General features: G+C 38.0%; 1 protein-coding gene across 1 annotated transcript; it reads left to right on the top strand.

Moving 5' to 3' along the window:
* Positions 1-583: 583 nt before the first annotated feature.
* On the top strand, positions 584-24040 carry LOC143852377 (proteasome subunit alpha type-3). Its single transcript, XM_077361762.1, has 10 exons — positions 584-809; positions 915-954; positions 1061-1144; positions 11801-11874; positions 12083-12169; positions 12305-12389; positions 12624-12670; positions 13046-13111; positions 22301-22391; positions 23769-24040. Exons 1-10 carry the CDS (start codon positions 706-708, stop codon positions 23838-23840), a joined length of 750 nt encoding a protein of 249 aa, XP_077217877.1. The 5' UTR covers positions 584-705; the 3' UTR covers positions 23841-24040.
* The last annotated feature ends 328 nt before the right edge of the window (positions 24041-24368 follow it).

The raw sequence follows: 24368 nt of genomic DNA, 5'->3' as shown, positions 1-24368 counted from the left end.
GGCGCGTAATCTCTTCCCTAAAGATGATAAATACGGCCTATTTAAAGTAGGACCTAACAAATGAATGGCTAGGATCATGGTTATAAGGGCTACCATATCATTATTCATTATAGAGTATTGCACGCACGGACACTTTGCGTATAAAAACTATCGGGTTTTCAAAAACCCTACGCTACGCGATAATTATCACGGGTCGGGCCGGGTCTAATTTTTTACAGGAAAACTTGACATTCGTAAAGTGACCCTACCCAAGATAATTTCTCAGGTCGAGTCGGGTTGGCTTTTCATGTTTTTAGCGTAGGATAGTAACTAATTTTAAAGACTGATGGAGAAAAAAATAATTCTTCACACTCATATGAGTTGGGTAGGGTTAGGTATTTTTTTTGTCTCTAAACGCTGCCCTACCCAAGATTGAGTCCGGTTTTCCAACTTAAGACCCGACACTACGACCCATGATTTCTAAACCCGACCCATGTTATTTTCGGGCCGGGTCGATGCGGGTCGGGTTTTACCCGACCCAAGTTGCAGCCGTATAAAAACTCTTGCTGTACTCTGCTTTATTCTAAGTAGTTATTTTCTTCGATTTCTTGCATTGCTCTCATTTTCTTGAGATCCAAGGCACTCTCTCTCTCTCTCTCTCTCTCTCTGTGATTTCGAAGGTAGAGAAAACAAAGGATCAAAAGAGGAAGAAAAGAAAGGAGGAGAATGAGCAGCATAGGAACAGGTTATGATCTTTCAGTAACCACTTTCTCGCCCGATGGCCGTGTTTTTCAGATCGAATACGCTGCCAAAGCAGTTGACAACAGTGGGTCAGATTTTCTTTCCCTTTTTCTCAATTAGGGTTTTCCTAGTATAACATTTTTTTGATTTGTTCTTGCTGAAATTTTGATTTTATCTGTCTTTTTTGGGAGCAGGACTGTTATTGGCATAAAATGCAAAGATGGTATTGTCATGGTATTGTTTTTTCAGACTTAGGGTTTTTGTTTATTCTGATTATGTACTTTCTTATTCATTTTTTTTGGGGAGATGGATTTATTGATGTTATTATTGGTGGGTTTAGGGTGTGGAGAAACTCATATCTTCAAAGATGATGTTACCAGGCTCTAACAGGAGAATCCATTCTGTTCATCGTCATTCTGGCATGGTATTGTTTTAGGGTTTTCAATTTCATTTCTTACTTGTTTTTTTTTTTTTTTAAATATGGTATGACTTTTGGTTGTCTTTAATATGGTTCTTCATTTTGCTTTGGTAGTATTGGAGATGATTGCTCTTGCTCCTATAATTTTATCACTGTTTTTCTTTTGTTGACCCTATGTAAGGGAATACTTAGATGACCCATTAAATGGTTGGGGTCAAATTTAAGAACAGGCAGTTTTCGTGGATTGCATTGGTTTTTTTAGGTTGAGGGAATTACTATGCTGTTGCGTGGATGACTGGATACAAAATTTAAGATATTTGAACTTAAATGTGGACTTCAGCTTTCTCCTAGACTCGTGCAAGTGTAAATTAGTTTCCTTTCCATCATGACAGAGTATGTAAGAACTATAAATGGGAATGACAAGAGTGTCTTGATCAAAATGAATGACAAGGGTCTCAATTTGGTTGTCTGGGTCTTTGGATGTTGTTCTAATGGATCGTTTGTGGGGGCTGGTTGCTGAAGATTAGGAAATCTAATGATGCAGATGCTTGAAGTAAAAACTTGTAAGAGCAGCTGTGCCTTTGAATCACTCTTCCTCCATCAAGGGCTAATTGCTTAGAGAGAGAGAGAGAGAGAGAGAGAGAGAGAGAGAGAGAGAGAGAGAGAGAGAGAGAGAGAGAGAGAGAGAGGTTATGTGCTCGTTGTGTTAACTTTTTTTTTTTTATATTTTCTCTATCATTAAAGAAAACAGATAGGAGAGAGAGAGAGAGAGAGAGAGAGAGAGAGAGAGAGAGAGAGAGAGAGAGAGAGAGAGAGAGAGAGAGTTATGTGCTCGTTGTGTTAACTTTTATTTTTATATTTTCTCTATCATTAAAGAAAACAGATAGTCGCTTCACCCACTTCGAAGTATCCACGTCACATAGTGAATGTCTTTCTAGTTTCACAGAGGGTCTGAGATTTGAAATGGGATGGAACACATCAGAAACCATTTAATTAGGTGCTGTGGGTCATCCCATTATGTATCTTATGCTAACCTTTTTTTTTGTTAGTGGTTGGTTCTCTTGATTTTGTGGATAAGCGATGGGATATATTGTAGTGGCGGGGGTGTGGTTGGGGTTTGGGAGGTGGATGTATTACTGATGCCGTTTTGTAGGGCAGTTATTAAGGGATGTGCCTCTTGAGTATATCCTGATCCAGGTGGTGATTTATATGGTTCTATTCCTAGTGACTTGGTCACGATAGTTGATGCTGTTCAGGTCATGCCTTCTGTGTCTATTGTTCTGATCATTTTACCTTTCTCTTCTTTTATATGAATTTATGACCTACTGGATTTATTTTGGTTTCTAGGGCTTCATAAACAACTATTTCTTTCATATGCTTGAATCGGATGATAATAAGATCTTATTAGAGGCTCGATTTATGGATGGGTTTATGTTTTGTGATACTTGACTGCTTGTGTTCCTTGTTGTCTTTATAACAATATTTCTTTTTAATTTTCCACTTGTTTCCATTGTGTTTGTAAGACACCTCATTTTGTTCATGCCTTACCTAACATTAGTTGAAAACCCTGAGGTTGGATTCTGATGATGAGCCTGTGTTAGAGTGCTGGGAAAATATTTTTTTTAATAGAATAAAGACTGAAGGATAGATGGGTCATTGAAAATACCCATTCTTTCATACCTAAGTTTTCAAAGTAGGTTTCCATAGGTTCTTCCAAAGTGTTTGTAAATCCTAGTCCCGTTGGAAAGTTATTCTCCAACGGAAACTGGTTTTGCCCCTAAGTCAATAAACGATAAAATGCTTGATCGACTACCCATATAGTCGTTCAATAGGGAAACTTGTCATTCAATAGGTTCAAGGGTTGAACATCCAGAGTTCAATGAAATCGTGATTCTAAGCTTCTAAGTTTATAAAGTCTCCTTGTTGACTTCAATCTCTTCTACCAAGTTTGGAACTTCCTTAGGTTAGTTGAAAAGCCTAGAAGACTCCTTTAGGTTAGTATTTTGATCAAATGCATGTTTTGATCATCACCTTTGATTTTCATACTCAAAGAACACAATTTCATAAAATCTAATCCTAGCCATGGATTTCAAAATAGATGAATTCTTGAAAATATCCATTCTTTCAGACCTAAGTTTTCAAAGTAGATTACCACAGGTTCTTCCAAAGTGTTTGTAAATCGTAGTCCTATGGGAAAGGTAGTTTCCAATGGAACCTAGTTCCGCCCAAAAGTCTATCATCGACTAACGTGCTTGATTGACTGCCCATCCGATCGTTCGATAGGGAGACTTGTCATTCAATAGATTCAAGGGTTGAGCAACCCACGGTTCAATGAAATCGGTATTCTAAGCTTCTAAATTCTCCCAGTTGACTTCAATCTCTTCTACCATGATTGGAGCTTCCCTACGTCAGATGCAAATCTGAGAAGACTCGTTAAGGTTGGGATTTTCTTTAAAAAACATATTTTGATCGTCACCTTTGATTTCCAAACTTAAAGAGCACAATTCATAAAATCTAATCTTCTAATAAACACAATTCATAAAATCTAATCTTAACCATGGATCTCACATTATGTCGAGGATCTTCTCAAACCGACCGACAGTGACAAAAATTCACAAGTCCTATAGGTCTAAAGTTTATAAAAGGGTGCTTCTCGCAATGCAAGAGACATCCAAGATTAACTCCAAAGACCCTAGATTTCAAGCCCTCGAAGGCTTGGCTCCTAGTTCATGAAAAAGATCAAGGTTGAGTTCCCAAGCTCTCCAAAGGTGCAGACTTAGGAACCTACCTCGGATCTATGATGTTTGAGGTAAAAATTATGGTTTTACTTCAATTTTAGTTTTACTTTTCTAGTTTATTTTGCTAATTTTGGGAGTTAGATCAATATTTTCTTTTTTTCCTTCTTCAAGTTCTACTTGTAGTTTAAATAACTTAGTTTACATGCATTCATGCGTGCCTAAATAATTTCATTACTTTAAGTTATTGAAATTGATTTAAATATCTCTCAAAAAACTGTTTCTTTTCTAAAATTTATCTGGTCTTTCAATCTTTTTTCTAAACACAATTCATAAAATCTAATCTTCACCATGGATCTCACATTATGTCGAGGATCTTCTCAAACCGACCGACAGTGACAAAATTAACAAGTCCTATAGGTCTAAAGTTTATAAAAGGGTGCTTCTCTCAATGCAAGAGACATCCAAGATTAACTCCAAAGACCATAGACTTCAAGCCCTCGAAGGCTTGGCTCCTAGTTCATGAAAAAGATCAAGGTTGAGTTCCCAAGCTCTCCAAAGGTGCAGACTTAGGAACCTACCTTGGATCTATGATGTTTGGGGTAAAATTATGGTTTTCCTTCAATTTTAGTTTTACTTTTCTAGTTTATTTTGCTAATTTTGGGAGTTAGATCAATATTTTCTTCTTTTCCTTCTTCAAGTTCTACTTGTAGTTTAAATAACTTAGTTTACATGCATCCATGCGTGCCTAACTTTAAGTTATTGAAATTGATTTAAATATCTTTCAAAAAACTGTTCTTTTCTAAAATTTATCTGGTCTTTCAATCGTTCGACGAGGATGATGCACCCAACATGTTTTATTTGTGTTGGTATCTTTTATTTCTTTGATTTCTTAATAATATTTGTTAAACATCCCAACATGTTTTATTTGATTTGGTATCTTTTATTTCTTTGATTTCTTCATAATATTTCTTTAACATTGTTATTAGCATGTTTATGGATTAGAAGTTTCGCTATTATTGAAGATTGAATTAAAGGCATTGATTATAACAAAAAACCATAATTTTGAAGTAGAAACTGATTGATTTAGTGCCAATTTGGCAGCCACATCATGCCTAGGTGGCTTTGGTGGAGTACCCAAGGTTGTTTTGAATTAAAGGCTTGGAAGACTTCTAAAACTACCTCATTTATGAGTCCTAGTAAGTTGTATTTCATTAAGTGGTCTAGTAAGTTGAGTTTTATTAACTAGTGCGTAGAAAGTTGAATTGCATTAACTAAGTCTAGTAAGTTGTGTTTCTTTAAGTTAGTCAAGTAAGTCGTGGTGTTGAGAATTGTAGTAGTTGATGTGTGTAGAGATTTCTATGTGTAGTTAATGCTTTGTGTAGAGATTCCTTTAGGGTTCTATAAAATGTGTTGTATGAGATGGAGATGGGGATTTTTGGACAAATTTAGATTGTTGATAATATATCAATTTGGTTGAGCATTGCTGCCATTTCCTCCTTCTTTTGGTTGTGTTTTTGTGTTCTAGATTGTTCTTCTCTCTTAAGCACCCGCATTACTGACCAATAGACACACAAGGGTGCTAACACCTTCCAACCCTGTAACTAGAGAATGAATCCACTTTTGGGACTTATTCCTTATCAAATGTAGTCATCTTTGGGTTCTAGTTCCCTTATCCTAGATGGAAAATCTAAATATCGAGCAAGGGTTTCATTCCCGAGGAAATATATAATCAATTTTGACAAGAATCCCTACGATGTCTTACCCAAAAGGGTTAGGCATTTTTGTGCTACTTCAACCTTCTTGATTGAATTGAAACTCTTCATATACGTTCTCTTTTGAGAACTTCAACATCTTTGTGGGAATGATTGATCGGGGCTCCAGTGTCATTCTTTTCCTTCACCACTAGTTTATGGAGTTCACGTTTTTGATATCTATCTATAGAGAAATTATATGATGAAAGGGCGTATAAACATGTAAAGGTGGTACGATGGGAGTATCACCCTTCATATTTGATACAACAACAGCTTCTTAAAAAGTGAGCTGCTGTTGGATCAAATATCAAGGGATAATGAGTGATGAGTAAGTGTTTGTATGCCCTTTCATCATAAAATTTCTCTCTCATATATATATATATATATATATATATATATATATAGAGAGAGAGAGAGAGAGAGAGAGAGAGAGAGAGAGAGAGAGAGAGAGAGAGAGAGAGAGGGATAACTTATCTACACCCTAGCTTAAAGTATAGTGGGGCTGCATTGTTTGGGTGATCCAAAGCATTCATTTGATGGGCCCTCACTTAGATAGGGTGTGCCCCAAAAATCAGCTCCATAGGATCATCCTAACCCTTCGTACTATGGAGGCAAAAAATGGACAGATTTGTGAAGGTTTATACACGTCCATTTTTACCTCCACATCGTAGGGTTGGGATGTTCCTATGGAGCTGATTTTTTGGGCACACACTATCTATGTGAGGGCCCATCAAATGAATGCTTTAGATCACCAAACAATGCGGCCCCCACTGTATTTTAAGCCTAGGGTGTATGAACTCTTCTCTCTCTCTCTCTCTCTCTCTCTATATATATATATATATATATATATATATATATATATATATATATATATATATATATATATGAGGAAAATGATTGTAAGCTTGAGCGCACCAAGCTTAGGTGAGCTTGAGGGCCCAAAACTCATGTGGGCCCACATTGTTAGGATGATCCAAAGCATTCATTTGAAAGGCCCTTACATAGATAGGGTGTGTACAAAAAATCAGACCCATAGGATCATGCTAACCCATCCAAAAGTGAAGGGCAAAACGGACAGACACCATTTGCCACAAATCTGCCCATTTTTGCCCTCCGCTTTTGGAGGGGTTAGGGTGATCCAATGGAGCTGATTTTTGGTACACACCCTATCTATGATGAGGCCTTGCAAATGAATGGTTTGGATCACCACAAAAAATGTGGGACCCATGAGCTTTGGGCCCTCAAGCTCACCTAAGCTTGGTGCACTCAAGCTTACAATCATTTTCCTCTCTCTCTCTCTCTCTCTCTATATATATATATATATATATATATATATATATATATATCTCACTCCATCTCTATATAGCTATCTATATATCTGTATATATATAAGAAATAATATTTGCACTTTCTTGTTTCAATAATGGCCACTGATAGCTTCTTGGGAATTGTAACAACCTTTAATAGCTGTGTATAAAAATATAAAGAGAGGTGTGACTTTATTAAAACAAGGGAGTGAACAAATCATTTCCCTTCTTTTTTTTGTAGGGAAATGATATGCACACTCCCTTCTTTTAATAAAGACACTCCTCTTTTTATACTTTTCTACTTCGCTATTAAAGGCTGTTACAATTCCCAACAAGCTATCAGTGGCCAATCAGGTATGGTCTTGGGTGAGAGAAGCAAAGAAAGGGTTGCGGTTTGTGTGGGTTAATCCATTGTAATCATTGCATATTGTTTTTCTCATAGTGGAAGATTGTATTTTTCTCATAGTGGAAGATAATTGCACTGAAATATGGGGTAGGGTGGGGGGGAATTAGATTTTGGGAATACCTTTTCTTAGGAGAGTCTTTGGTGCGCCATGCCTTCTCGAACCTGTTTCTCCTAGTGACACAGAGGGATAAGCATCAGGGCCCGAAAAGAGGGAGGGGATGAGAAAATTATTTGGAACCTTAGATATAGGAGAACCTAAGGCTAGAAGAGATTGAAATCCCTAGCGTCTTTGCTTGGATTTCTTGAAAATACCTTTGTTCCCCTTCATGATGTTGACCAGAGAATTTGGATGCATGACACCAAAGGTGGCGTCCTTAATGTGGATGACGGTCAAAAGGAAAATCAGCTCTTGGGATCGCCTTCAAAAGCAGAAACTCCATGATGCTAGTAGGTGTATCCTTTGCGTGCAGGCTGAGGAATCCGTTGAGCATCTCTTCATCCATTACCCCACATCTTTTCAAATATGGGAGCCATTCTTCTCTTTTGGGAATGTCGCGGATCTTCTATAATTCCATTATAGAAATTGGCCTTGGGTGGATAGGTGGACCTTTCGGATGGAACAGTAGGATTATGCTGAAACTCGTATCGTTTGCAAGAATGGCAATTTTGGTTGGAGCGGAACAATCAAATCTTCCAGAGTAAAAGCAAATCCATCTGAAAATCAACTCTTGGGATCGCCTTCAAAGGCGGACAGTCCATGATGCGAGTAGGTGTATCATTTGCATGCAGGCCGAGTTATCCGTTGAGCATCTCTTCATCCATTGGTCCACATCTTTTCAAATATGGAGAGCCATTCATTCTCTTTTGGGAATGTCGCGGATCTTCTATAATTCCATTATAGAAATTGGCCTTGCGTGGATAGGTGGACCTTTCGGACGGAACAGTAGGATTATGTGGAAACATGTACAATTTGCAAGAGTGGCAATTTTGGTTGGAGCGGAACAATCAAATCTTCCAGAGTAAAAGCAAATATATCAGTAAGATTATCACGGACAAAATGAACTTTTTCAATTGGTCAAAGGACAAATTGGCTAGTGTGGTGCATACTACTAGTATATCTTTCAGGATCTGGAAGGAGAACATTTGGGATGGGAAACCTTCTCAAAACCCAATCCTAGATGGTGTCCTCCTCCTGATGATATAGAAGTGAACTTCAATGGCTGCTCAAACGATAAACATGGTCTCTTCAGCATTGGAAGAATCTTTAGAGACCTCACGGGTAAGACCCTGTAATGCTTTTCTGGTCCATGTGGTAGAGTGGACTTAAATGAGGTCGAGGCTTAAGCCCTTCTCAGCAGCCTTTGTATCTTCAAGAAGTCTTTCGGCAGAAAGTGCATTGTGGAAGGGGATTCCAAATTGGTTTTAGTGTGGGTGAAAGGTGCTAGGTGGGCCCCTGGAAAATGGCACACAATATTATCGAGATTGCATATCTTTGCAGAGTTATTATCCCACAGTTTCAACACAGTTGAAGATCAGCTAATTCTGATGCAGGCATGTTGGCAAAACAAGGTGCCGACCGTAGCAAGCTCATTATGCGATAAATATCTGATTGTATAGTGCTGTTTTTCTGCTAGTTTTCCGTTTAGAGTTTTTCTCTGTTGTTTGGCTCAGAGAATGCCCTTGGTGGACACCTCGTCCTGCTGTTTTTTTACTCCTTTCCATTGCTTTCAATTCAATTGAATTAACCTTTTTTTTAAAAAGAAAAGAAAAGAAAAGTTGAGATCACTGTACTAATCATCTCTATTGTTAAAATCTTACAATTTACGATTTGAATCTTACGATTCAAATCGATTCGTGGGTTGAACGATTCAAATCGGACGAAGAATCTTTTTCGTAAAAATCTTACGATTCAACTTTTAATCGTGCGATTTTTACCATTCTTTGTATGATTTTTACGATTCTGTCTGTTTTGGATTTTGAGAACTGATTGTGATTTCAAAATGAAAATCCTTTCAAAATGCTTTGTTTACTGTTGACATTTCTTATATGATTATTATTATAGATTTGAGTATGTGCATTGTTTATTGTTGTGATAAATTATATAATGAATATAGTTTGTGCTCTGCTTAGTAATTTATTGTGCGATGAATATGGTTTGTACTTTGGATTACTAATCATGGAATTTTATATTTAATTTACTAGTTTCAAATGGAAAATAGATAATTACTCATTTTATTGTTATTTTTATTTTTTACATTTTTTTATTTTTCAATATTATATATATATATATATATATATATATATAGAGAGAGAGAGAGAGAGAGAGAGAGAGAGAGAGAGAGAGAGAGAGAGAGAGGTTTGTGAGCAGATGCTCAGATAAGCTTATCTGAGCAGAGCTCACAAACCATAGGGGGGCCACATTTTTGGGGGGATCCAAAGCATTCATTTGGAAGGCCCTTCCATGGATAGGATGTGTACCAAAAATCAGCCCTATAGGATCATCCTAACGCTGCCATTTGTGGAGGGGAAAAATGGGCAGAAACATGGACACAAAGGTGGAGTGGAAAATGGGCAAACACTGTGTGTCCATGTTTCTGCCCATTTTCCCCCTCCACAAATGGCAGGGTTAGGATGATACTATAGGCTTGATTTTTGGTACACATCCTATGCATGGAAGGGCCTTCTAAATGAATGCTTTGGATCCCCCAAAAAATATGCCCCCCCCCCCCCCACCCCGACACACACACACATGGTTTGTGAGGTCTGCTCAGACAAGCTTATCTGAGCAGCTGCTCACAAACCATTTCCTCATATATATATATATATATATATATATATATATGAGGAAAGTGTTGGTGAGCTTAAGCTCACCAAACTTATGGTGCGCTTAAGCGCCCAATCACATGGGGGCCCACTTTGTTAGGATGATCCAAAGCATTCATTTGAAAGGCCCTTACATAGATGGGGTGTGTACCAAATATCAGCTCTATAGAATCATCCTAACCCATCCATTTGTGGAGGTCAAAATGGACAGACTTTGTTTGTCCACAAATCTGCCCATTTTGCCCTCCACAAATGGAGGGGTTAGGATGATCCTATGGAGCTGATTTTTGGTACACACCCTATCTATGATAGGGCCTTGCAAATGAATGGTTTGGATCACCACAGAAAATGTGGGACCCATGTGATTGGGCGCTTAAGCGCACCATAAGTTTGGTGAGCTTAAGCTCACCAACACTTTCCTCTCTCTCTCTCTCTCTATATATATATATATCTGAAAAGATCTTACGATTTACAATTTGATAAAATTTGAACCCTGTTACGATGTATGATTCGATTCCGATTTTCAGAACCTTGCTTGTCATCACACAAAAATCTTGTCAATACTTAGAAAAGGCTGGAAGTTGAAATGTATGTTGGGTCTGGATAATATTGAATATTCTGCTGTTGACATTGGTGTTGTCTGAAGCTCTCTCTGTTTTTTTTTTTTTTTTGAATAGTGTTGTTTGATTCTCTCTTAAACCATGAATATAGGTTTTTATTGGCAATGCTAAGTGATGAACCTTAACATATCTCGTGCTCTAAGACTAGTCGGTGATTATGGAAATGCCGGCCGGAAACATTTTTTTTGGAAATACAGTTGTCTTCCCGCTGGTGCAGTGTGGATTTGTTTGAGTAGCATACTAGAGAAAGTCTTGTTGCTTCCTAGTCCTACCATGGCTTTTGAAAGTGCCATCTATCCACAGGCCATGCCCCACATTTATCTCGTGATGTCATGCTCCAACTGCAATCATCAGTATGTTCTCGTTCTCTACTGTTGTTTGTGGATTTGTTTGAGTAGGATACTAGAGAAAGTCTTGCTGCTTCCTATCATATCTTTTAAAAAGTGTCATTAACCCACAGGCCATCCCCCTCATTTATCTTGTGATGTCCTGCTCTAACTGCAATCATCAGTATGTTCTCGTTCTCTACTGCGGTTCATTAATACTTTTGAGGGATGCTACAAGTTCATTGGTAGTTTGTACATAATGCTACAATTTAAACAAATTGCTGGAGAGCAAGGGATCAGAATGATTATTATTATATCAGGCTGACCTGGTATTCGATTTACATTTTTGAATGATTGCATGTTATCTGGGTGGAGCAAACCTTTATAGAGGGCTTATACATTCTGTTGTCACGTCATTGGGTGTAGGATTTTGTATCCCCCTGATGTAGGTTAAGCACCATCACTACTTGTGGAGCAGCTCTCAGTATTTTTTTTGATGGGCTACTTGTGGAGCAGCTCTCAGTATTGTGTATCACAAATATTACTTTCAGCACTGTAACCAACTGGGAATTACCTGTTGCAGATATTGTTCGCCATGAAGATTCATTGATGTTCCCTCTGATCATTTCCTCCAGTTTTTTCTTGTCTGTATTCTGTCTGTATCCAACTTTTTATGCGCTTCCAAATACAGGGTGTTGCTGGATTAGCTGCTGATGGAAGGCAGATTGTTGCAAGAGCCAAATCTGAAGCAACTAACTATGAAAGGTTTGCAGTTTGGCTTGTAATTTTTTTTTAGAATGATTGCAGTTTGGCTTGTATTAATTATCTTCAAGCCATTTAGTTGGGATTCTGCCTGGGAATAGGAGCATTTATTGCTAAAAGGGTTACATTTTGATGTAGATACCCAAATATCAGCTATTATCTATGCTGCTTCAAATGTTCATCTGGATTTCTCCGGTGGTTTACTGTGCAGTGTCTATGGTGAGCCCATACCTGTGAAAGAACTTGCTGAACGTGTTGCCAGTTATGTGCATTTATGCACGCTCTACTGGTGGTTAAGGTGTGAAAATCCATTCATAGATTGTTAATTGTTGAAGCTTCTGTTCTGTTGTAGATGATATTTTGTACATTTATGGGACTAATTTCAATATTGTCCTTTTCTTTACTACCAAAAAAAAAAAAAATGGTGGTGCAGGCCTTTTGGATGTGGAGTGATTCTTGGAGGTTATGACAGAGACGGACCACAACTATACATGGTGGAACCCTCTGGAATTTCATATGTAAGTTGATTGTTGGGAAAAAGTAACTATTTAAAAAAGCTATTGAAGGAGTGACTCTGTAGATGCTTCTCCTTTTGTCTACATGTGAACTTTGCAATATGTTTGCTCCATTAGCAACTGTAATAAGTTGCAATATACTAAATGCATACTAAATTTCTCCGAGTGTTATTTACATCCTTTTTTTACTGGCATTGCTTACTGTTTACAATTTTTTGTTTGGAAATAAATGTGTAGAGATATTTTGGTGCTGCAATAGGGAAAGGAAGGCAGGCTGCTAAAACGTAAGTGGCGGTTACATGATATGTTCCTTCTTTATCGGTATTTCTTCAGAAGTTGTATCTTAGAAATGTGTGTTAAATAGTAAGATTGAATTGGACTGCAAGTTTCTTTCTTGTTTCTTTCCTTATTCTTAATTTCCGGTCCCTGAATTTCATTTAAATGGTCAAATCTCAAATAACTTGCCTCTTTTTCTTATACATATTACATACTCCATCTATTATACAATGCCTATGGTGCATTTTACCTGTTCTTAATCTATGAGGATGTTGTGCGCATGCATGCATGTTTGTAGGTGGGTATGTAGGAGCCATTTGGGGATGCCTTGTCTTGATTTTATAGTTCCTAACTTTGATGTTTAAAATGCTTGGTTTGTACAGAGAGATCGAGAAGTTGAAGCTTTCAGATTTAACCTGCAGGGAAGGAGTTATTGAAGTTGCGAAGATGTAAGTGGTTTTTGTTTCTACTGTTTTTTTGCTATTTCCACCCTAATTACTGTTTTTTAGTGGCACCATAATTACATTTCCACAACAAATTTATGCATGAACATAAACACAAATAAATTTATTTAGACCAAGTTATCCTATTTAAAATAGTTTTTATCAATTTAGTGGGAACACACTTTTGACTCTTCTCGTTAATGTTAATTATATTCTTTCTTCTGATCAACCTCTTAAGTGGTTGATGACGAGTTAAACTGTATGATTTAGCCGACACTAAGAATTTATTGTTGACACATGTGTCCTGTTGTGTCCAACACGACACACATGTCCACATGTGTCGACATTCCTTTCGACGCTTTTAAATGTACTGCTTGAAGTGTTGGACTTAGTGAGGGCGAATCAAATTTTTTTTTTTACCGTGTCAAGTTTGACATTCTATTTTATTATTGAATATTGTATTTACCTCTTTTATTATTTTTTTGAATGGATTCATCTTTTATTATTATCTCTTTTTATTATAAACACTTCTTTTAGATCTTCTTTAACTAGTGACCTAGTGTTTGTTCTTATATCCCCTCCCTAAATCTAGAACCCTAAACAAACTCTTCTTCCAATATTATATTCATTGTATCCTATTGGTCTTTGTTTCTCGTTGCATATTGGAGATGAAAAAGAACTGGATTAAATTGACGATGCATTATTATTTGATTATCTGATGTTTTTGTTAATTTTTTTTATAAAATAGCTTTCAATAATAGATAAGACTTCTAGGAATAAGAAACGTACATCCGATCATCCTCTTAAACAAAAAGAGCTCTCACGAGTAACTATTTTAGGTGGGCACCACATAGTTGAATTATTAATTCCAACACGCCCTCTTAATTCAAACTATGTGAATGGCTGTACTCCCATCATTTGACGAAATTTCTTGAACTTGTCTTCTGGTAATGCTTTGGTGAAAATATCCGCCACTTGATCTTCTGTGTTGCAATGCTTCAGATAGCTTCTTTGGCCGTAACTTCTTGAATGAAATGGTGATAAATCTAAATGTGATTCGTCCTCCCTTGATGAACTGGATTCTTTGTCAAGGCAATTGTGGATTTGTTGTCACAAAACATCCACGTAGGCCCGCTTTGTTCCTCCTTCAAATCACATAAAATCTTTCGTAGCCAAATTGCTTGACAAGCTGTAGTTGTGGCAGTTATATATACTCGGCTTCCGCACATGAGAGCGCCATAGTGAGTTGCTTCTTGGATGCCCAAGCTATGACACTCGATCCAAGGCTAAAACAATAGCCCTTTGTGCTTTTCCGATCATCAATGAAACCTGCCCAATCACTATTAGAAAAACAAATCAATTTAGAGTTAGTGACTTTTGTGTACACAATACCAAAATTGATTCTGCCTTAGATATATCTCATAATTCTCTTTGCTGCCCCAAATGATGCGTGCTTGGACTCTGCATAAACCTGGAAATAATGCTAACTGCAAATATAATATCTAGCCTTGTATGAGTTAGATAAATCAAACCACCAACCATGCTTCTAAAAATCTTCTCATATGCTTTTTTAACCCCATCTTGCAAAGCTTTTCATTAGTATTCATAGGTGTTTTTGCAGGTGCACAATTCGCCATTCCAATTTTTTTTAATAAATCTAAAGCATATTTTTTTTGACATGAAAATCCCATTAGATCCTTCAATTACTTCAATTCCAAGGAAATAGTGCAATAGACCCAAATCTGACATTTCAAAATTTTTCAACATGCTTTCTTTAAATTCTTTAATCATATCAAGAAAACCCATATAAACAAACAACTAGGATAAGAGTGCCTTCTTTATTCTCCATGCCTTTGATCTCAAAGCCTTGAGGTTGATCCACATACACTTCTTCCTCAAGTTCTCCATTTAGAAAAGTTGATTTTACATCAAGCTGAACAACTTGCCAATTTTAGTGGATTTTACTCCCAAGATATTAATATTGTCTTGTCGAGGGTAATATGACAACATCCTTTGAAAATATTGAATAATGCACAATGTTAATATTTTACTAGTGTAAAGATTTTTCACCGGTCGCTGTAAATTGGACACTCATTTTTTCGACTGTTTGGGGAGCAATTCTGATGGGGGCCATCGAAAGGTCTATATGATGAAGGAATGAAAATTTGAAGTTTTTTTTTTCTCTTTTGATGCCTTGACTTTCCTAAGGTTTGAAGTCTCCTATAATTTTCTTTATCTTTAGAGAGATGCCAAAACTTCTTTAGTGAGATAGCATGGAAAACTCCTGATGATATGTATTTAGATAAGTATCTTGTTTCCCTTGGAATCTATATTTCTCTTTTTTTTTCTTCTCTTCTTGGTTTCTTCCACACAATCTGCTCGAGAATCGAAAATATTTTTCTCTCTTGCCTAGAACCTCAAAATCCTATTTTTTTTCCTGTTTTACCCATCCCATCTCAACTTAGGCCCTTAGTCATTGTTATTCCTAAATCATCCAAAATTTCCAATTTTTTAAACTCAAACGCTTTCAAGAACCTGCGGCCTGCCCTAAACTCCTCAATCCATGATTAAAATCAGCATACATAATCCCTTCCCTAGATTCATCCTGCATCAGTTTAGCATCAAAGCCAAGTATTCGTCCTTTTTATCATCCTGCATCAAATTGGGTAACAGAGCTCAGATTGGAAACATATCCCCTCTAGCTGCAGTCTCGATCAAATAGTTGGGTTATTGGAAGGCTTAAACTCCAAATTTGAAGGCTTACTCCCTCATTTGGATCCCGTGGATTGTACTCACCATGATTTCCATACATCTCTTCCACAGGTTGCACAAAGTCCGGAATTTGTGTCGGAACAATCATTCCTGATAACTTCTATGGAGTGCAGGGAATTAGAGTGTACCCAAGCCACTGTCGTCGTCATACAAAGCTAGTTTCGACAATACGTAGCTCATAGGCACTATACGAGGATAAAGATGACGAAGATCTTTATATCTTTATTCAACCTGCTTGGAAAATAAGAGTCGTTCGATAGAGTTTGCGAGAGCTTTGGTTCGTACCAAAGGATGCTGTTGATGCAACTCGCCTAATTTCTTGGAAAGGACAACTGTTTGCGACATGCGTGAAATTCATATTTGACAAACTCCCATTACTTTTCAGTCCCTTAACTTATATTAAGGGTATTGTAGTATTTTCCCATCAAAATCACTTATAGTTTTTTGTGTTTTAAAGTGGGAGCAAGTTTTAAGTCATTACTTTTTTGTTTAAGCTTTTAGAACTTTCTAGTTCTCTTATTTATATATATTATAAGCTTCAGGGTACTTGTCTTTTAATATTGATGTTGATAATGATAATAGATGATGTATGCTTTTGGAATGATGAAGGAATAAAGATATTTTAAACTTTTTCTCCCTTGTGTGGATGTGATGTCTACTCCTTGCAAAGGTGTGATGCCTTGATCTTTCCTTAGGGGTGAAGCCTCGGGATTGCTAGTGTAATTCTAGCATAATGTTCTTTAGTCTTTGGTGAGATGCTAAGGAAAACTCTTGATGGGAAGCCTTGAGAGAAGTATCTTGTTTCCCTTACGATCTATATTTCTCTTCCATTCTTTCTTTTCTTGGTCTCTTCCACACAAATAATCTGCCCAATAACAGAAAATATTCTTCTCTTGCCTAAAACCTCAAAATCTTATTTTTCTCGTATTGTTTATTCATCCCACTTCACCCTAAAGCTTGTGGCCCTTAATATTTCGCAAAACATTGCCTCCAAGGATTTAAATTTCGGCCGAAATACCGAAATTTTGGATTTCGGTCCGGACCGACACCGAAAGTACATTAATTAGTGTCAGTCCAGATGTCGGCCGAAATTTTGGAAATTTTAACCGAAATTCATTTTTGAATTTTTTTTTGGAAAATGTGTAAAAAACCGAAATTTGTTAATTTCTTTCCATAATTTCGTCCAAAACTGAAAAATTCGGTTGTGGCGAAACAAACACTGGCATTTCCATTCTTGCCTCCACATTCTTGGCATACGTCTGCAACTTCCGGCGTATGTCTACACCTTCTCGGCATGCGTTTGGGCCCTTCTAAACCTATGTGAAACCTAGTAGAAATATTTTTCTAATCTAATGGCATATTAAGGGATTCAAATCCCTAATTTTACCATTCTTTTCTCCCCTACTCTCAATCATATTTTCTCATATTCCTAAATCATCTAGATTCTCCATTTTTTTTTTTTGAAACTCAAATGCCTTCAAGAACCTGTCTTAAGCTCCTCAATCCGTGATTAAAATCAGCAACCATAATCCCTTATATAGATTCATCATACATTAGTTTGGTATAAAAGCAAAGTATTAATCATTCCTTCAATCGTCCTGCATCAATTGCAGTCATATAATTGATGCAGAGCAATTATAGCACCTCCTAAGAAACTATTCTTTCTCTCGTTTCTTCCATAGAAGGGTTTTTCTATTATATTCTTATGGGTTTAAGATTCGTTTTCATGTTTGTTGAGTTTTTTTATATTTTTTGTTGAGTTTGCTTTTAGCTCACGAGTTTTATTTTTAAGTTGTTTTGGGGATTTAGTGACTTAAAATGGCGGAGGGCATCTAGTTAAATATGCACCTTATAACTTTAGTAAGCTTTTAATAAATTATTAGTGAAGACTATTTTTAAGTTAGTTTTTATGTTGTCACTTAAGAAGGGGTTTGTAGGGCCATGATTAGATTAATCTCGATTGCTTGGATTGCTTATAGGATTATGAGAATATTTCAAGTGGGGTTTTAGTCAATTGATTGCTTATAGGGTTATGAGAACATTATGAGTGGGGTTTTTTTTTTTTTTGGTAACGAAACAATTTTGTTCCCATCCAAAAACAGTTACAAAAGGGGACAAGCTGTCCCCCACAATAGAACGCGGGATTCCTGATACCGATCCCGATACAAAAGAGAGATAGACAAGTATACAAACAATTTGATCACTCCAGGTTAATTATAATGATTCGTGCGTCTTAGAGATTAACTCCCTCTCTTGCCAACACGTCTGCTGCAGAATTCGCAGATCTCCGTTTATGTTTGATCTGAGGGTGTAAGATTCGGATCAAGTCACGCATCGCCCCAAGCGTGTGATAGAGCCTCCATGGTCCCCAGCATCGGGATGAGGCCCAAGCAATCGTATTGGCTGAATCACCTTCGACAATTAACGGACCCAAGTTGTTTTTTTTTTTGGAACCATCGTAGACCGAAAAGTAATGCCTTCGCCTCGGCCTTGTTGGCATCACAAACACTAGCGGGTCCAGAATATGTCATTACTGTTCGTCCACCAGAGTCACGAATGATCCCACCAAAGCCCTCATTACAAGGGTTACCTAGCTAACTTTCGTCGAAATTTAATTTTAACCATCCATCAGGCGGTGGGTCCATGCGATCAGATTTTTTCCTTTCCGTAATCACCTGATTCCAATGCCTTAGTATAGTTCCCACGGAATATGGTATACCCTGTTTTACCTGGTTCCAAGCGATGATGGAGATTTTGATGTCCAAAGCAATGTGTTGCCACGCCCTCGATTTATTATGGAAAATGCGATTATTACATTCCAGCCAAAGATGCCAAATAATGGCACAAGGGATCACCATCCACATGGATTGACCTAGACATCCAGCATATGTGCTACCCCAATTGATAATCGTTTTAGAAATCCGGCGTTGGAGAACCCATGACATCCCAAAAAAATTGATTTTAGACATCCATATACTATGAGCATAACTACAGTGTATGAAGAGATGGTTGGGATTCTCCTCAGCATTACGGCACATGGCGCACCAACTTGCTTATCGGAAACCTCTTCTCTTGAGCCTGTTGCAAGTATTAATGCACCGATGTGCAACCGTCCAAGCAAACACAATGAAACGAGATTGGGATGATGGGTCGCCAAACACGGGCACGCCAGGAGAGTCAGCCATCACCTTCATTCATCTTTTTGAAGAAAGACCGAACGGAGAAGCCACCTTCAGCATCGGGTGTCCAGATCCATTCATCCTAATTATGTGGTGATAAATAGCAGTCAGCTAGCTTCTCCATTCGGTCTTTCTTTTTTTAGAAGAGACAACTTTATTAAATAAGAAAATCCATACAAACAGATGGTGAGGACAAGGTGTCCTCCCCTGCCCCTCCCCGGGAAAAACCCAATCTCTAGATCAAATACAATTAAGACGTGGCTAGTGAAAAAATCATCCTAAAGTCGCGGGCAAGCGCGGCTAAACAGAAGTGGATTGGATCTTTAGCTTCTCCGGCTTTTGCCAACTCGTTGACTTTTATCTTTTCGGACCTGTACGTATGTGAAAATCGTGAATGAATTTCCTTGCAATAATCACGAATTTCGGAAATGATACTTTAGAGCTCCCAAGGACCCAATGCCGAGCTGCTCGCCCAAGCTAGGACATTAGAAGAGTCTTCCTCCACAATCAAGGGGCCGGATAAATGAGTGATGAACCACCCTAGGCCCGCACTAATGCTCCCGCTTCCGCCTCATTAGACTTGAAAATCCCAGCCAAACCGGGGAAGGAGGATAACGTGTGACCCTTCGCATCCGAAGTAAGCCCTCCAATCCTTGTCGGCCCTAGTTTACCGTTAGCACTACTGTGAAAGTCGAGTTTAAGCCACCCACTTGGGGGGAGGGGAGGGGAGGGGGGTGTAGGGTGATTTTTAACAGTTTTCTCTCAAATTATCACCCTCAAATTCCTCAACATATTGGCTGCTGAGTATGTTGCCAAGATATCTACTATTTTTTCCTATGCTATGAGATCTATCTTGGCCTTCGATAGGATCCTCGCAAAGCTTTTTGTTTCTTTGTCTTCGAAGATCCTTTTGTTTCTCTCCATATTTGGCATGTGATAATACAGGGTACCCGGCTCCAAACGGATGATCCCGTATTGAAATGGATATGTGAAAACCTCAAGAGAATCCAAAACCTCTGATAATAGCCCTCCAAAAAATAGAGGAGAGGGGGGCAATGGAGGAGGTGTTCTAAGGATTCTTTTGCTGCCTGCCAAAGGATGCACTTTTTAACAAGAAACACATTGCACTTCTTGAGATGATCGCATGTGTTGATCCGCTTGTGAGCCACTGTCCAAGCGAAAGCTGCCACACAAGGGGGGTTGACGATCGCCAGATTGTGGAGAATGTGCACTTTGCTCTTCCAAGTTGCTTACTTCTCAATTCTTTCTAATACTGGGTCCCCATTGGGAAGCTTTATGTACTTCATGGCCCAAAGGCAAACCGAGGTAAGTTATTGGCAGTTCTTCTCACCTACAAGTGAGAACGGAGGCATATAGTGCCACCAAACGCCTTCTCCACATTCAACTCTGTTAGCAAACTCTCTGAAAAGTTGATTTTCAAGCCAAATGCCATTTCAAACCATCTGAAGATTCTGTTTAGATTTCTTGTGTACTCCATGTTCTTCTGTAGGAAGATTAGGGCGTCGTTGGTAAAATGCAGGTGTGAGACAGGGATCGAATTTTTGCTCGTCTCCAACCCACGAATAAACCCTTTATCATCAGCTTTCGATTGAAGCAAACAGAGGGCCCCCGCCACCATTTTGAAAAAGTAAGGAGAATCCCCCAAAACTGGATGGAGATCCATGGATTGTTGTGTAAATGTTATTTTGGCATTATCTAGCACCCAACAGACTAATGTGCGATGCACACACGTGTCGAGCTGGGTGCAGCGGCACTGCACCCCTGGTGGGGTATCCAAGGCAGCACCCCGGAAGGAAACTTTAATTTCCAGTTTTACTGTAAAGGCTATTTATGTAATTTAAGGAAAAAAAATTAATTTTAAGTTTCTCTTAGAGGGCATTTCGGTATTTTCTTAATGCGGTGGCATTGATATAAAAAACGGGCGGCCTAATGCACGAGGCTCCTGCTATTGCAGGGTCTGGGGAGGGCTAGATGTACGCAGCCTTACCCCTGCTTTGCAGAGAGGCTGTTTCCGTGGCTCGAACTCGTGACCACCAGGTCACAATGGAACAACCCGGTGGCATTGATATATAAGCCACAATATTTAGGGTTATGGTTTGCAAGGTTTTCTTTGTGTTTTCTTGGCCGAGGAGAGTTTTATGATTAACTACCAAAAAGAGGGGAGTTTTGTAGCCCTAAAACTGAAATAGTGGAACTCCTCTTGTGGGCGTAGGCACACTATCGAACCACATAAATCTTGTCTTGTGTGATTGTGTTTCTCACATCTTCTTCTTGTTGCTTGCTGCAAACTGTGTTTAATCCTAATTTGAGAAGGTATTTCTTGTTTTTCTGCATGGTCCAAGATGGGAAAAGCTGTTGTAGATAGACTTTCCTCGATACATGACCTCCATCGAATCCCAAAACCCCATCTTTGCTGAACCAAGTGGGCTTTTCTCTGTAACTAAGTCATTACTACAGATTTCAAAATTGAAGAATGGTTTTATCCCCTAAGAAGCTCTACTAACAGCAGCAACACACATCTTGGTGTTTTTTCGCTCTATTGGAAGTGGTTTTCATTATTTTATTCCCTTGTATTCCACATCCGTATGTGTATTTGTGCTTGCACTCCATCAATAATGCAGCCTTCAATTTATTTGTTGCCAACTAGTATGGAATTATGATGTAAAAAATGGAAAAACAACAAAAAAGAAAATTCGATTTATTTGTTGCCAAATTTCATTGTTCGCTTGTATGTTACATTGGAAAGGGAAGTGCTTTGGCATGCTTCAGATTATGTACTGCAGTGTGTGTTCCAAACCACAGGGCTGATAAATGTGGTCAAGACTAATGATCTGGTGAATTCAAGCTTTCTTGACTTGTAGGGATCGCCGATTCTGTATCCTCAATGCAATCTTTCATATCAAAAGATACGGTCACCAAAACTTTTGATATTTTTGGTGTTTTAAATCACCTCGAAACAAAGGGTGATATGAAATTTTAGCTTTCTCTTTGCCTGTATTTTTGAGAAATATTGATGCTTTGGCCATTCTTAATGAGCCAGTTAAATCATTTCAAAAATAAAAAAAAGGCTTGAAATTAAATCAAAAGCTTTCTGATTAGCTTCATTAAGAGAAGTATCGGTAGAAGCTACTTAAAAAAGGCATGCATCTTTTGTCATCCTCTATGTATTTCCCAGCACTGCATATAATCTAGTTTGTTGAAATCCTTTCTTTCTGGCATGTAGCATTTATGGAGTACATGATGAGGCAAAGGACAAGGCCTTCGAATTGGAAATGAGCTGGGTCTGCGACGAGTCAAATCGTCAACATCAGAAGGTAATTATCACTATAACTGCTGCTAAATTGATGTAGCAATGCATGTGCATGGGCTAGAAAACATTTTTTTGATGGGCACTAGGTAATTATCACTAAAAAACACAACAAAGTTGTTTCAAAATGACTAGAAAATCATTTTGAATCAACTTTATTGTGTTTTTTGGTCAATGTAGTTTTATTGCATGGCAATGTTATCTTCATTGCATTATATGTTCGACATAAAAGACTTGAATGATGGAATACATCAAGGTCATGTTTGGAAATGATGAAAATTATCTGATGGAATATATGTGGGGGCCCAATTGTTAAAGAGGAGCTTAGGAAGGAGGGGAGAGACTAGAGAGGGCACGAGTGGACAGAGCATGGAGAGAGAATGAGAAATCCCAAAAAAAGAGAGTAAAAAACACTCTTCAAATTAGGTTCTCTACCCCCCCCTCTGTTTTTCAGGGGTTTTTCATGCCCCCCTCTCCAATTATCTCGTGTCTCCCTCTCCGCCCATCTCTCACAACTGGCCCCACTAATATTTCATGGAATATTTTTTCATGTTTGCCAAACATGCCGAGTAGCAAGACATCAATGTAGGATTGACCTCTGAAGTTCCAAGTTCCACATCGAAAGTTCCGTGTTCCGACTTCTGGTGGCAACTGAATTGATCCTTTTTGTTCCGGGGGATTTCCCCTGCAAATCCCTTCTGCAAAATATTTCCAAATAGTCAATGGAAATTATGAAATGACTAAAAAGTTCTTTTTCAAAAATATTTCCAGTTAGTCCCTAACAACTGTACTTAACTTTTGTCGACAAATATCTTCTGATGTCAGAAATCACGCTGTATTAGTAAAGGATACATAACCAAATATTTTTTGGCCTAAGAAATTGTGCTTAGAGAGTTAGTTGAATGGCATTTTTAAGGGAAAAGTATAGGAACATGTGTGTGCTAACACAAGTAGTATTTAAGACTTTCAAATAAATCTTGATTATTGATGACTAATCGATATATATTTTACATATCAAGGATTTATTAGTTAAATCTTTGTTTTAATGAGAATAAGATGGCTGTGAAACCCCACTGGCTGGATCCATGGAACTCATCCTTGGAAAATACTCAACTAATGAGGTTCATAGATGAGTAAATCTGCAAATGACCTAATTGGAGATCTTATTAGAAAATGGAATACTCAACTAATAAGGTTGACAGAGGAGTTGATCTGTGGATGACCTAATTGGAGCCCTTATTTAAAATGGAATCAATAAACTCTCTCCCCTCTCAAATGCCCTGTTTTCTTAATAATGCATTCTTTTGTTTTGTTTTCTGTGAGCTGAATGATGCCTTGATCCTTTTAATAATGATTCTTTTGTTTTGTTTTATGAGAGCTGTAGGTTCCAGATGATCTTTTGGAGGAAGCCAAAGCTGCAGCGAAAACAGCACTTGAGGAGATGGATGCAGATTAACAGCACCATTATTGAGTTCCCTTGTCTTTTTTTACTTGCAGTGATATCAACATTTTCTATATCGTCATTGAACTCATCTCCATATAAGAAACATTTTTTGGAGGAAATATCCATTTCAATATAAATTATGAAAAGGGAAATGTGCAAGGGACACATAACATTTACATGTTCTTCACAAACTCTTTAGAACCATTGTCTTACTTCTTTTCTTCTGTGTTACATGGTATTCTTCTGAACGGGCAAAGTACTCGTACCCGACCGACTTGTGTCGGATTTCAGTACTTTAGAATTCGCCGCCACACTTTGCGGATGGCCTGCTGCATGTAAGAGCAGGCACATCACATCATGAATGAAAACAAAATCTGCTGAAAAGTGGGCTGGTGTGGCTGCTCTCACATGCAACAGCCCATCTGCGAAATGCCTTATGCGATGGTCGCTAGAAAATCTGGACTTATTTGGGATTTGTTTTTATGTGGAGAGAGAGAGATGATTTGATCTATTGTAATTTACAATTTCTATCATAAAGCC

Source organism: Tasmannia lanceolata, unplaced genomic scaffold (genome assembly GCF_043159265.1).
Source record: "Tasmannia lanceolata isolate RefF3 unplaced genomic scaffold, GAP_Taslan_0.1 ptg000003l, whole genome shotgun sequence".
NCBI classification, from domain to species: domain Eukaryota; kingdom Viridiplantae; phylum Streptophyta; class Magnoliopsida; order Canellales; family Winteraceae; genus Tasmannia; species Tasmannia lanceolata.
Note: the sequence above shows the minus strand (reverse complement) of the source record. Positions and strands in the feature narration are given on the sequence as shown.

Excerpts from the sequence above, each read along its gene's own strand:
- LOC143852377 (XM_077361762.1), top strand. The coding sequence starts at position 706 with ATGAGCAGCATAGGAACAGGTTATGATCTTTCAGTAACCACTTTCTCG. Across the intron at positions 11,875-12,082 it reads GAAGCAACTAACTATGAAAG|TGTCTATGGTGAGCCCATAC; the intron begins GTTTGCAGTTTG and ends TTTACTGTGCAG. Across the intron at positions 22,392-23,768 it reads CAAATCGTCAACATCAGAAG|GTTCCAGATGATCTTTTGGA; the intron begins GTAATTATCACT and ends TGAGAGCTGTAG.